Source organism: Hibiscus syriacus, unplaced genomic scaffold (genome assembly GCF_006381635.1).
Source record: "Hibiscus syriacus cultivar Baekdansim isolate YM2019G1 unplaced genomic scaffold, ASM638163v2 tig00110410_pilon, whole genome shotgun sequence".
Taxonomy (NCBI): Eukaryota; Viridiplantae; Streptophyta; class Magnoliopsida; order Malvales; family Malvaceae; genus Hibiscus; species Hibiscus syriacus.
Window position 1 is genome coordinate 180,842 of NW_024062726.1, and position 14,398 is coordinate 195,239.

A 14,398-nucleotide genomic window follows, 5' to 3' on the forward strand; every position below is an offset into this window, starting at 1 on the left:
ATTCGCAAAAATAGGAGCATATACATTCATTCTTATCATAGTTTTGAATGTTTAATATGAATTCAAAAGGTCAGTAAAAATTTCATTTCATGATCCAAGGTAGAATGACAAGATTCAAGCAAAGATTTAGTCCATATTTTTCACCATTGAAAGAAGTGGATCTCAGTAAAGAATTAAGGACCTTCGTGTCACAACCTTCGGGTACCTCAAATACATTTCATTGGCATATGATAATTCTTTTACAGATTATTTCCATCGCATAAGGAGGTGGATCAATATTTCTAGTAGAGAGTTCATAATGAGAAGAACTCATCCGACGAGGGGAAATAAGTTCATAATAAGAAGAACTTGTTCAAATCTCGGCTTATACATTACATAAGGAGTTGGGTCAGCGTCACCTGTGCTTGATTCCATCATAGAAGGAGGTGGATCAAAATTTGCAGAGAAAAAGTTCATAATGTGAAGAACTTGTTCAAATCTTGGCTCATCTATCACATAAGGAGTTGAATCAGCATCAATCTTGCTCGATTCTATCATAGAAGGAGGTTGATCAACATTCCTGAAGAATAGTTCATAATGAGAAGAGCTCGTCCAAGGAGAATGGAGAATTCATAATGAGAAGAACTTGTAGCTCAAGAATTTCAATTGTTCAGGCCAGATAAAAAATGGTGTTTTAGATATTTTCTCCATTCCCATTTCACAGCAATGAGTAAAGAGGGTAGTTGTAATCACCATTTTTACTCGATTTTCATTATTATTATTATTATAAATAAAATATTATTCATATTTTACAACCCATTTCCATTGTGCCCAAAACTAAAAGCCCGAAACAAAAAAACTATCCTTTTTGTGGCTAACCCTAAACTTAATTTTAGGGTTAGCCACCATCTCTTTGATAGTATCAGTCATCGTTGCTGTCAAATCTGATTTCTACCATCGCCGATCGAGTTCGTTCTATGTCCAACCACATTGGTCATCGTTTCTGTCAAGCCGAGCTGAACCAAATCTCATCAGAACCCTAAAAGTTCCAAGGCATTAAAAATGCAATCCACCACATGAAGAGGGAAATTATGAGTGTTATAGGAGCAAGTAGAGATTAGAAATTTTTTATTTGTATCTCTGTAAAATCTTGGGTATAAAACCTGAAAATCAATATGTAAAATGGACCATCTCCGCTCATTTTTACAGAGCAATACAAAAGCAAAAAAAGAAGAAGGTAAAAACACCCTCTTTCTTTTTTTCCAGCGAGTTTTGAATACAAGAAAAAATATAAAAAAAGGGAAGTTGAAGAGTTTATCTGAGAGAGGTAGTTGAAATCGAAGAGTCGGTTTGTTGTCGCGGTGTTTGGAGTAGGAAAGTTGAGGGGTCGAGGTTTTTATGGAGCGTTTAGGGGTTATTTTGTGGTTCTAGGTTTTAATTTTGGTTTAGATGAGTAGATCGGGGTGTTTTGGGTTTAGTTTGTGGTCATCTGATAACCGTTGAAGGTGACCGGCGGTATTGATAACCTTAGTTTTGGGGTCGATCGAGATAAAATAAAGAGAGGGTTGAGAGAGTTTAAAATTTTTTTAAGGTTAAAGTTGGAAATGAATAAGAAAAAAGATGGCTTTTATAGTAAAACTTTAGGGGTAAATTGTGTATAGATCCCCCAACTTTCACCATATTTTTACACTTTAGTCACTGTCTTTGTGTTTTTTATATTTTAGTTTTGAAACTTTTGTCCCTATTGTGTGATTTTCCCTTTTATTTCAATAATTTTGGTTGAAGTAAATAATGGTAGAATTGCATTGTAATACCTCTAACTCTTCCATGTTTTTATATTTTGGTCATGTGTAGTGTCTGTTTTACTGTTATTTTTTATGTTTGTGGCATGAGTTTGTACTAAATCCATTTTTGGCATGCTAGTGTATTTTTGGTTTAATGGTCTGGAATAATCATGCTTTAGCTCCTTTGATTTTATCGTGTATTTACATTTAAGTCACTCTTTTAATTCCTGAATTTTCATGCTTATTTTCGATTTGTTCTGATTGTATCACTATGCTAATTTGTATGCTTTATTAAGATGTGGTCCCTAATCTATTCAGTGTGTTTCAGTTTAGTCCTTAAATTAATTTTTTTGTTAAATTAACCTTAATATTAATTTTGTGTTAAATTTATTTGGAAATTTGTAAATAGGTAGTTAATCTTTAAAATCAATTTTTTATAGTTTTAGTTTTTTTAAATGCATGTTTGTTTTATGTTTTTTAGGGATTAATCTCTTAGCTCAAGTTCCTTAGTTTAGTTAGTAATTAGAGCCTTAGATTTTAGACTTAAACCTTAGATTTAGATTTCTCACACCTAGACTCTAATTTAGGGAATAATTCAATTTTAGCTCTTGCATTTGTATTCCCGATGGCTCATTTCGATTATTCGATTCAATAAAAAAGGACAATTAATTAGGGTTAATAATTAGAGCCTTAACCTTAGCCTTTTCACACTTTAATCCTTGAACATTCTAGTTAGATATTTTCCTTTGACATAATTAATTTGGTTAATTAGAGCCTCTACTTTAGGTTTAATTTAACCTTAGTCTTTTAATTTAGGGAATAATTCGGTTTTGCTTTCGCATTAAGATGTCTAATGGTTCAAATCAATTATTTGAATCAATAATTGACTAGAATAAATTAGGATTAATATTAGAGATTCCACTTTCTGGTTTTGTCCTTTAAGTTCTTTAATTTTCATAATTTGATATTTTAGGATAGATGAAGCCTTAATTAATCGATTAGTTTAATCAGGTTTAATAAATGGATTGTTTGATTGCATTCCGATTTCAAAACTAAGGCAATGTTGATTTACCTAGGAATTAATGGTATAGTTCCCACAATCATGCTCTAGGGACGACTACTAGTAATTCCCGAAGTAGATGAACATCCTTTTCAAATCCCTTCATTTTTTAAATTTCGATGTAATGACCAGTAATTAGGCATAATAATTGATCTCTCACATTCATGCTAGGGGTGAATATTACTGGCTTTAGTAAACGAGCACCCTCTTCAACTTTGCATCCATATTGATTTCTAAATTAAATAAAACTTTGAACTCAAAACTTCTGATTTTAAATATAGGGTAATCGACTGGGTACCAATTTATGGGCACTGTAGGGGTCCTAATCATTCCCCACGCATAACTGACTCTCGAACCCGATTTATGTTTTTCGCATACCCAAATTTGATGTTTTTGATAAAATATAATATTTTATTAAAATTACCTGATTTTATGGTGTTCCAATCACACCTTAAATGGTTAGTGGAGACTCACAACATTTCAAAACTTTTTCAAAGAAAATCACTAAGTCGTGCTAGTTTTTCCCCACCCGGATGAAAAATGGTATCGATAAATTGATAGTTAATTGGAGGTAAACTTCAAAATTATGAGAACAAGTAAGAGATGTAATTTTCTATGATTGTCAAGTCAAATATGTAATTTTCTTTTGGTATGAAATTTTCAAAGTGTTGCGTAGATGATTTACAATATTTGTTGCGTAGATGACTTACAATATTTGTGTAAGAATTAAAATTTATTATGATTATTTTATTTATTTATTTTTGATCTCGTGTTAATTAGTTTTTTCATCCATATAATTTCAACTGTCTAAATGATACTCATTTGTTTAAGGATAACTCTCAATCATTTGATATTAAATGCTCATACTTATAACAGTCATGTTGTTTAAATATGAAACTTTATAAAATAACAATAATTCTTTTAACACTAAAATCGTTTAATTCGTGAATTTAAAAATATATTGGGATGTTTCGTAAACAAAATTTTTGAAGAGTTTTTAGTTTATTTGAGCATAAATAGCTCATTGATTGTCAAATCATCTAATTTTTAATGTTTGGTAAATATCTTTTTAAAAAGGTAATTGTACAAAATAATTTGAAAATGAAAATGCTAGAAAATCCAACGGTTTGAGAGAGTTTATTGCAAAATAAGATGTTAAATTACATATTTGACCTTATTATTTTCATAATTAATTCTTTACCATAAAAACTAATCAAATGAAATAGCCCCTATCTTGATCCACTTGATCTAATGATGAATTAGTGAATTTTATTTTATTATTCTATTTTTTAGTTATAGATTCTTAAATATATCTTAGTTAACAAAATATAACAAAACATAAAAGTAAAAAAATGTAGTGTTGATATTTTATACAAGGTTAATAGTATATATCAATCTCACAAGTTTAATATTTGTAAATATTAAATTTAAAAAAATTTATTCAAAATTTGCATGAACCAAGTGACCTCCGTAGTAAAGGAATTGTTGTTATTCCTGTGGACTCTGGGTTCGAGCAACATAGATGCAGGGGAATGAGCGTTCAGTGTTGAAAGGTGAGAGTTATCTTCGAACAAATATTGTCTTGTATTTACCGCAGTTTATTTATATATATATTCACTAATTTTCTTAAGGAATTTTTAATTCCTTATCAATAGGGCTGTTCATTCGGTTAATTCGGTGGCCGAACCGACCGAACTACCATTAACCGAATTAACCGAATTTTTTTTTCTTTAACCGTTAACCGAACCAAACTTTTTTCGAAAATATTAACCTAACCGAATAAATTTCGATTATTTCGGTTAATTTTCGAATTAACCAAAATTTTTTAAAATTTTCTAATTTATATAAAAATTAAATATTTTATAATTAAAAAAGCAGTTTATAATTAATTTAAATAATATATAATTATAAAATAAAAAATTTATATAAAATTTTTAATTAATTAATATTGATTTAGGTTTAAAAGTTATTGGATCTTAAATTATTAATTGAGTTTTAAATAGTTTGGGCTGAGCCCATATGTTATATATAATATATTTAATATTTTTAATTCAAAAAAATAGTTTTCAATTAATTTAAATAATATATAATTATAAAATAAAAATTTTATATAAATTTTTTAATTAATTAATATTGATTTAGGTTTAAAATTTATTGGATCTTAAATTATTAATTGAGTTTTAAATGGTTTGGGTTGAGCTTATATGTTATATAAAATATATTTAAAATTTAAAATTTTATTTCGATTAATTAACCGATTTCGAACCGAATTAACCGTTAATCGAATATCTAAAAAAACCTTAATCGTTCCCCGATCGAGCTAATTCGGTGACCGACCGAATTAACCGAATTAGTTCGATTCGGTTGGTTAATTCAGTTAAAACCGAATTTTGAACACCCCTACTTGTCAAAAGCATTTTATCAAAAAAACAATTTACTCCAGTAAAAACTAATGTATTATAATATATATATATACTTGACAACTAAATGTCAGGGTCGGTTTTGGGCATGTGCGGGCTGCCCAACCGCACAGGGCCCAATTTTTGTAAGGGCCTCCAAAATTTTTTAAGTTTTTTGTATATATGTGTATTTAGGATGTTTGGCCTAAGAATTTTCAAGTCCAAGCAGGGTTTAAAATAGCGGGACGAAAACGCAATAGCGTCTGCTATTTCGCGGTAGCGCCGCCGTCCGAAACCGAAATCCGGGAAAATCACGGTGGGCAGCGGATTCACGCCAAAATCGGTCGATCGCGTCCGTAATCTAACGGGTAACGGTGAATAGCGCCGATAACGGTATAACAGGATGCTATTACCGTTATCTACCGTTAATAACGGTGGCCGACAATCGAGAGGCTTGGAGCCTCCATGGTGAGCGATGTTCGTGAGATGGAGAGGGAGTTGTGTTCGTGAGATGGAGAGGGAGAGAAATAGAAGAGATGAAGTGTAGACAGGGCCACATGGGTATTGTTTTAGGTTATATTAATTTATTTTTGGATTAATTTCTTTTAAATCCCCCATCTTTAGCCGCATATTTGTATTTTTGTCATTGAATTTGGACTATTGTGAATTTTATTCTAGATCATAGGGTCTGATAATGATAATTTACCTTATATTTTACTGAAGTGTTTATTAAGAAGTTTTAGAATTAATCCTTCTTAGGTCCCTAATATTTATACACCTTTTTATGAAATAGTCACCCCTTCCTCATTTTTTAAATTATTTTGAATATAATGCTCTAGTTTCATTAGTTTTATTTTAATCAATCATTTATATTTTTTTATTTCAAAATTAGCTGTGATATTTTTATTTTCTTTTATTGTGGTCATTGTTTTATTTATAATCTACTCACTGTTATTATTTTATTTTGATCTTTATGTTTTACTTTATTATATTTTAGTCATTTTAATTCTATATTTTAATATTCTGAACTATTTTATTTTAGGCCTTATATTCTGATATTTTAAAATAAATAAATATCCTACTTAGAAAACCTAAAAAATCAAATAATTTACATTGTTTATGTTTATGTTTTGTTTTCTTTGTTAAACTATATTATACATATATATGTCAATTTCGCTTAGAAAATATTTTAAAAATCATTAAAAATGATTCATTACAATTATAATTATTTTTATTATGTTTTAATATAAGTTGTACAAAATTTAAAAAAATCACGACCGCGACACCCGCAGTGAATGTGATGGCATCCGTTATGTCCGCAACCGCGATAAACGTGACGTGACCGAAAACGTGACCGAAAACGCTATTTAAAACCCTGAGTCCAAGGCCTACATTATTTAGAGAATAACTTACTTTGTATTTCACTTTATTACATGAAGATATTGTTTACCACTATTTAACATTTTTTTTATAGTTATAATAAATTTTGAAATATTAGTGAACTTTATATATATAATATTTTAGTTTTAAATGGCATATTTTACTGTTATGGCATAGGGCCACCAAAATTTACAAGACGGCCCTGCTAAATGTATCATACCCTTATTTGTCATTTTATTTATATATGTTATTAGTTATCAACTAAATTTTATTAAACACTTCTATAAAAACAGTTAATCAAATCAATTTCTCAAATCAGTTAATCAAATCAATTGGTAAAACTTGCTACTAGAATCAGCTATCAACTATCAGCTATTTGCCAAACACCCCCATTAAAATTGCGGATGAGATGATTAAGTTGACGTGGAATAATATGTTTGGTGCTAAAAAAAATTACAAACAACTTTCTAAAATCGTTTAGTACTCAAACATTTTACCACCAAAACGTTTAGTTTTAACTCATTTATTCTTTTTTTATATGTAAAAGAAATTTAAGGCAGAAGAAATTAAAGGCTTATGTAGCTTCCTATTTTTAAAAATAAAATTAATTTATTTTAGGAAAAAATATTTTCTAACTACTTCGATCGGTGAAAAAAAAAACTCTACCATTCAAAATTTATTTATTTATAATAAGGTGACCTTATGGAACTGGTTTGTTGGTCAAGTTGGAAATGAATTATAAGATTATTTTTTTAATTAGTCAAAGTCAATCAGGAACTTTCATTTTGATATTTTATAATAAATTGAATGAATTTGTTTTATAAAATTAGTCACCTTAGGTCGGACTCATTCTAATTTTCCAATTACTTTTATATTAATATTTTATATAATTAGATTGAAACAAAAAAAGGCAATTTAAATCAAATGGAAAAACTTGAATTATAAAATTATTTATTGAATGATCTTGAATTATAAAATAATTTATCTAGGTCCTAATTATGTCAGTAGTTTCTGACAAACTACTAAATAATCTATCCAGCTTGAGATCATTTTAATTTCTCTTCTCCTAAACTTTTTTATTAATTAAAATTCGTAAATTATCATTGGCGATAATTTAAGCGGTTAAAGGAATTGTTCTTATTTTTAAAGATTATGGGTTCGAACATCAACGGATGCAGTAGGATAATTGAATATTTATTATTAAATAGTTGAGAATATTTATATTTAGAACATTTATTGCTTTGTAATCACCTTAGCTTAATAAAAAATTTACTATCCTTCGGCTTCTGTCGTTTTTCTTATTCTTTCTTCCATGTTTATCTCTTTTTCATTTTTCTAAGATTTTTATTTTATATATCTAATTTTATAGATTTGTAATTCTTATTTTTTTTGTTTTAATATATCATGATGTTTTCAATTTTGTACAAAATTTAGTTTTATCTTTGAAATTTTTAGGGTAAACTATACATATGATCACTTAACTATTGCTTCTATTTTATTTTAACCACCAAATTTTGAATTTTGTCAATTAGATCACTTAACTATATACAAGTCCTTTAGCGGCGTTTATATCCGACAAACACTCCTATATACGAGACCTTTTACGGCGTTTGTATCCAAAAAACGCCGCTATATACCACACCTATTGCGGCGTTTGTATCCGAAAAACGTCGCTAAATATCTTAACCTTTTGAGGTGTTTATAAAAACGCCGCTATATACGTACGCATTTTGCTACGTTTGGGGGAAAACGCCGTTAAATCTCAAGCTAAATCTGAACACCTATTGCGACGTTTTTCCAACAAACGCCACTATATCGCTATACCTATTGCGGCGTTTTTGTTATCAAACGCCGCGAACTTTAGCGACGCTATTTTCCCTAGTGCTTCTTGCGGCGTTTTTTATATTGCCGCAAGCATTTTTTGCGGCGCTTAAAAACGCCATTATAGGTAAAAAAACGCCGCAAATGTACAATTTTGCTATAGTGTAAATGTTCCAATCAAACCATTTTGTCACTAACATATGACGGAGAGCTAAAATGATAGTTAAAACATTAGTATATTTATACATTTGATCCTTATTACTTATAAATTCAATTAATTTAATCATAATTTTAATTTAATAGAATAAAAATAATTATCTTATCAAATAGTGACACATGTTACCACCTGATTAGAGTGGCCTCCAATTCACCCTTGGTACCCAGGTTCGATCCCCCTAGGTAGCATTCCTCCTAAAATAATTTTTCTCTTTCATTTAGAAGGTGTCATGTGTGATATTCTGATTTGATTAAAAATTATTAAATTAATTAGATTAAAATTTTAAAAAAATCTAATTAGGTGATGACACGTATCACTATTTGATTGGCTAATAAAATCTATTGATTAAATTAAAATTATGATTAAATTGATTTAATGTGTAAGTAAATAAGGACCAATTATGTAAATAAACAATTTTTATTAGCTATCATATCTGTTTATTTGTCAAATGTTAATGACAAGTGATTTGGTTAGAACACTTAAATAATTAAGTGATTTAATTGAAAAGATTAAAATGTCAAAATGAATAGAGGCAATAGTTAATTAGTCATCGGTATAGTTTACCCAAATCATTTTTTTATTAATTTGAGGTAAGTATAAGGTAATATTTATTCAAAGATAACTCTCAACCATTTGACATTAAATGCTTACACCTTTGACATTTATAATGCTCAAATCCGATACTTCAAGAAAGATGAATATTTCCCTTGTCACCAAAATCTCTTAATTCGTGCAAATTATTATGTTTAACACGTAAATAATTAAACATTAATCATTCCAAATTTATTTTCTTTTTATAAGCGGACTCTATTCAACCTTCTCGCTAGTCAAGAGGGAAGGAATCATAAGATTTATCTTTTACTTGGTCATGGTCAATCTTTAAAATACATTTAAAATGATAATTCAAATCAACTTCAATACAATAAAATAATTTATTAAATGGACTTGAGTTATAAAATAATTTATCTAGAGTCTGACATATTTTAAAATAATGAATGATAAATCAACTGATTAAATAGCAAGATAAATACTTGTGGATTATGGATAATTAATTTACAAATCGAATAAAAAATCCATTTATTTTGTATTAGATAATATTGGGAAAAAAATTTAATAGTTAATGATAGAGGGAAAAATCCATACGAAAACACTTTGAAGTTTTGTTTATGATCAGGGATGAATTTAGAAATATACTTGTTAAAGGTGAATATAATATTAAAACATATAAAACTTTTGATTAAATAAATATAAATAAAATTTTAAAATATATGATTATTCAATAAATTAAAATTTTAGAGTGAACCGCCACTGCTTATGAAATTATGATTATGGTAATAAAAAATTGCCCTGATGCCGTGGTCGATGAAGATGTTAAGAACACTTCATCTATTTGGATTTGGTCAAAGTAAAAACAAGGAATTTTATAAGAAATTCTGGTGGAAAAATGGAGCAAAGTTTTTTTTTCTCTTTCTAACAATTAGTGTTTTTATCAGTTTCGTCGTTGCTGACTATCACTTTTAAGGTTCCTACGCTTATAAAATGGAAAAGAATTCAATCTTGAATGTAGGCTCGATTGTTAACCAAACCAAACCTTTTTAAGCTAAGATCTCCTGAATTCCCAATCAGAAATGGCAGCCGAGTAAGAATCTTGAACTACCTTCCCAATGCTCAAGTTCAGCTTTTGTGTAACTTCAAAAATAATGTTTCTTGTCTTTGCTTTGTGATTTCAGAAATTTGCCTCCTCCATTGGATGCTACGGCAGTGGAGCCCTCTCTCTTTGATGGAACTACCAGGTTTCACTCTTTCTTCTCTCTATCTTTTTATCTGTTTTTGCTTGTGTTTACTGCTACATAATAAAGTTGACCCTTTTCTCCTTCTTTCCAAGGTTGTACATGACTTACACTTGCCCTTTCGCACAGCGTGTTTGGATCACCAGGAACTATAAGGTTGTCTAATTCCCCTGATTTTATTTGCATTACTCCCCAGTTTTTCATGTGAGTAAGCGTTGTGAATTGGGTTGAGTTGCAGGGTTTGCAAGACAAGATTAAGTTGGTTCCATTGAACCTTCAAAATAGGCCTGCTTGGTACGAGGAGAAAGTCTACTTTGTCAACAAGGTGTGATGTTATCAACATATTATATCCTTTCAAAATGTTGATCCCAAGTAATTATATGTCCAATTATGGTGTTAGTTAATTTCATTTTGCAGGTGCCTTCCTTGGAGCATGATGGCAAAGTGATGGGGGAGAGTATTGATTTGATTAAATATGTTGATACCAACTTTGAAGGCCCTTCTCTTTTGCCTAACGTGAGATCTGTCGAATCGTTTACTGTTCTTAGTAGAGGTTTATCTCTCGTTATCAATGTTAACAAACTCATATTTTGAAATTGTTTCAGGATGCTGACAAGAAGAAGTTTTTTGAGGAGCTGTTATCACACATAGACCAATTTGCAGGGAATGTGTTTACTACCTTTAAAGGAGACTCCACAACTGAAGCTGGTTTGTCTGAATGAAATATGCTTCTGCTTTGTTGATTGTAATGTGTGTTTGTATATAATATGATAAGCAAAATCTAAAACTTTGGACTTGCATCAGGTACTGCCTTTGATCACTTGGAAAATGCTCTTACAAAATATGATGGCCCATTCCTCCTCGGCGACGTGTTTAGTCTGGTAGGTTGGCTCTCAAGTGATGCTAATTTGCTGTTGCTGTTTCTTAACTGTGTTGCAATGTGTTAGAAGACATGTAATCAATAGACTAACTATGGCGAAATCATTCTTTATGGTTCGAGTTTTTCCGCAAAGATGTATGAATGATTTCGTGAATTACAGGCGGACATTGCCTTCATTCCACTGGTTGAAAGATTCCAGATCTACTTATCGGAGGTGTTTAAGTACGACATCACAGAAGGAAGGCCTAAAGTGGCAACATGGATCGAGGTATAATCGAAAGCATATGCATAAACATTACTCGAGCAACAAAAGAATGTTTGCATCAAAAGATGCAGATGGAGAAGGCTTAGATATAGCCAATATATTTCAATTGTTGAGAAATACTTATTATACGCAGGCGGTGAACAAGATCGATGCCTATAAGCAGACAAAGAAAGCTGATCCAAAGGAAATAGTGGCACTTTACAAGATGATGTTCTCGGTATTGTTCTGTTTGTACCCTTAACTAAGATTATTAGTATTTCACCATTAACTATTATTATACCAGAAGTTGCTAATTAATGGAGTGATTTCTTGTTGTTGCAGGCGAAGAAGTGATGAAATTGCCAAAACATCATATGATATATATATATATATATATATATATATATATATACGAGTGTGTGTGACTATCGATGAACTCTCCGCTTGGATTAGAGTGTTTTGTTTTGTGAGTTAAGAATCAGTGTTGTATTAGTGTTTGGTACCTATATGAATAAGTTCGAAGCATGTGATATGATGTAGTGAAATCTTATATATATATATATATATATATATACTATTGCATAAATCAACTTACCTCAGTGATTAAAGAAATCGTTGTTGTTCTTAGAAGTCATAGGATCGAGTACCCGCGACTGCAGTAGGGTGATTGAGCGTTCATTGTCAAATAATGATTGATAGTATTTAGAACATATACTACTTTATAATCACCTTAACTTAAAAAAATAATAATACTTAGCTCATAAACAATTAAACATTAACCATTCTTTCCAAATCAATATTGAGAATTCATAACTGAAGTGAACTTCAAATTATAAAATAGTTATTCAGTCTAGAACTGAGAAACCAAATCACTGCTCCATGGAGAGGTTATTGTTTTTCATATAGAATAATCAGATGGTGACAATTTCATCACTTCAAGGCCTGCAACAATAAGAACTTGTTTCAGTGGTCAACAACTTCCTGTATAATAATCAACGGTAAATACTAGTAATCCAAGGGTATAAACAGAACAGAAGAGTACTGAGATTATCTTCTTATAAAATTCCACTAGTTCTTTTGGTTTGGTTTTCTTCGTCTGCTTATAGCCATCAATCTCGTTCACCGCCTGCAAGACCAAGTTATGAAGATAAAGAGTATTACTCAAGAACTGAAATAGATAAAGAAATGTTGTTCACTGTAATAGAAGGTATTATTCAAGAACTGATATTGCTAAAATCTGCATGCTTAAAGCAGCAGAGTGACCATAAATCTGAAGGCCGGTTTTTGAGGAAGTTTCGATGGCTACGAAATGGGCAAAGCAATTAGTATTTACACCCAAACAAGAAAACATCATGGTAGAACCAAATCTTTCATTGAAAACTATATCCTACCAGACAAATTTCACAAGTAGATGCAGAAAAACCATATATGTCTATGCTCTAAATTCTACCTCAATCCATGCTGCCACTTTAGGCCTGCCTGCTGCTATGTCGTAGTTGAACACCTCCGATAGGTAGATCTCGAATCTTTCGACAAAAGGAATGAAGGCAATGTCTGCCTGCAAATGACAAAATCATTCATACATCTTTGTAAAAAATCTCCAACGATAAAGAATGATATCGACATAGTTATTCTTTACTGATTACAGCACCAGGAAAGCATTTTAGCATCACTGGAGAGCCAACTTACAAGACTAAACTCGTCGCCGAGGAGGAATGTGCCATCATGTTTCGTAAGAGCATGTTCCAAATGATCAAAAGCAGCACCTGATGCAAGTCCAAAGTTTTAGCTGCTTCGTATCATATGATGTACAAATACACACTACACTCAGCAAAACAGAAGCATATTTCATTCAGACTAACCGGCTTCAGTTGTGGAGTCTCCTTTAAAGGTAGTAAACACCATCTCTACAAATTTGTCTATGTGTGATGACAACTCCTCAAACAACTCTTTTTTGTCAGGATCCTAACACATATTCGAAAGACGACTTGGTTAATATCGACAACGAGGGAGAAACCTCGACTGACAGCACTAAACAATTCAACAGATCTTACATTAGGTAAAAGGGAAGGCCCTTCAAAGTTGGTATCAACATATTTAATCAAATCAAGACTCTCCCCAATGACTTTGCCGTCGTGTTCCAAGGCCGGCACCTGCAGAATGGATAGCTCTACCAAATTAACAGCAGATTTTCAAATCCTTTTAAGTTGGTTCATTTAATGAAAACACATAATATCTTGGATCACTCCACAAATCTCACCTTGTTTACAGAATAAACTTTCTCCTTGTACCATGCAGGTCTATTTTGAAGATTCAAAGGGACCAACTTAATCTTGTCTTGCAAACCCTGCAACTCAACAATTATTTACTTGAAAAACTGGGGAAAAGGAAAAGTAATCCAGAAAAACAAGGGAGTTAGACAACCTTATAATTCCTGGCGATCCACACACGCTGTGCAAAAGGGCAAGTATAAGTCATGTACAACCTTGGAAAGAAGGAAGAAGAAAGGGGTCAACTTCATTATGTAGCATTAAACACAAGCCAAAAAGATGGCTGTTTGAAAAAAAAAAAAAAAGCAGAGGAAGACGGAAAGAGTGAAACCTGGTAGTTCCATCAAAGAGAGTTGGTTCCTCTGCGGTAGCATCCAATGGAGGAGGCAAATATTCAGTAGCCATTGCTGTTGTGTTAATTTGCTTAACAGTTGTGTACACTTTGAGGAAGGAAATCTTTGGCAATATATAAATTTTGGAACTCGTAAAAGGGGTAGTCAGCAACGACGAAATTGGCGTTAACAACAATGAATTACTATTAATTAAGCTTCTATTAGTTATTTCTCTTTGTTTT

The 14,398-nt window shown here is 30.9% G+C and overlaps 2 protein-coding genes across 3 annotated transcripts; one reads left to right on the forward strand and one right to left on the reverse strand.

Moving 5' to 3' along the window:
* The first annotated feature begins 10,191 nt into the window (after positions 1-10,191).
* Positions 10,192-11,923, forward strand: LOC120124002 (glutathione S-transferase L3-like). The gene is made up of 10 exons (XM_039142778.1): positions 10,192-10,279; positions 10,371-10,433; positions 10,526-10,586; positions 10,669-10,755; positions 10,848-10,946; positions 11,036-11,138; positions 11,235-11,311; positions 11,471-11,578; positions 11,709-11,792; positions 11,897-11,923. The coding sequence occupies exons 1-10, from the start codon at positions 10,269-10,271 to the stop codon at positions 11,906-11,908; spliced, it is 705 nt and encodes a 234-aa protein (XP_038998709.1). The 5' UTR covers positions 10,192-10,268; the 3' UTR covers positions 11,909-11,923.
* A 488-nt stretch (positions 11,924-12,411) lies between these two features.
* LOC120124001 (glutathione S-transferase L3-like) lies at positions 12,412-14,236 on the reverse strand. 2 transcript variants are annotated; one of them, XM_039142777.1, is made up of 9 exons: positions 14,156-14,236; positions 13,979-14,039; positions 13,815-13,901; positions 13,609-13,707; positions 13,417-13,519; positions 13,244-13,320; positions 13,005-13,112; positions 12,597-12,680; positions 12,412-12,496 (listed from the first exon to the last, which is right to left on the reverse strand). In XM_039142777.1, exons 1-9 carry the CDS (start codon positions 14,227-14,229, stop codon positions 12,485-12,487), a joined length of 705 nt encoding a protein of 234 aa, XP_038998708.1. In that variant the 5' UTR covers positions 14,230-14,236; the 3' UTR covers positions 12,412-12,484. The 2 variants fall into 2 exon arrangements, with proteins under 2 accessions (XP_038998708.1, XP_038998707.1); XM_039142776.1 differs by lacking the exon at positions 12,412-12,496 and having other exon boundaries at positions 12,505-12,680.
* Between the last annotated feature and the right edge of the window lie 162 nt (positions 14,237-14,398).

What these genes read in the sequence shown, in the direction of transcription:
- LOC120124002 (XM_039142778.1), top strand. An exon ending in AGACTCCACAACTGAAGCTG is followed by an intron (nt 11,139 to 11,234) that starts GTTTGTCTGAAT and finishes GACTTGCATCAG; the next exon opens with GTACTGCCTTTGATCACTTG. An exon ending in AAGTGGCAACATGGATCGAG is followed by an intron (nt 11,579 to 11,708) that starts GTATAATCGAAA and finishes TATTATACGCAG; the next exon opens with GCGGTGAACAAGATCGATGC.
- LOC120124001 (XM_039142776.1), bottom strand. Translation starts at nt 14,229, where the DNA reads ATGGCTACTGAATATTTGCCTCCTCCATTGGATGCTACCGCAGAGGAA. An exon ending in CTCTTTGATGGAACTACCAG is followed by an intron (nt 14,040 to 14,155) that starts GTTTCACTCTTT and finishes CTTCTTTCCAAG; the next exon opens with GTTGTACATGACTTATACTT. An exon ending in AGACTCCACAACTGAAGCCG is followed by an intron (nt 13,321 to 13,416) that starts GTTAGTCTGAAT and finishes GACTTGCATCAG; the next exon opens with GTGCTGCTTTTGATCATTTG.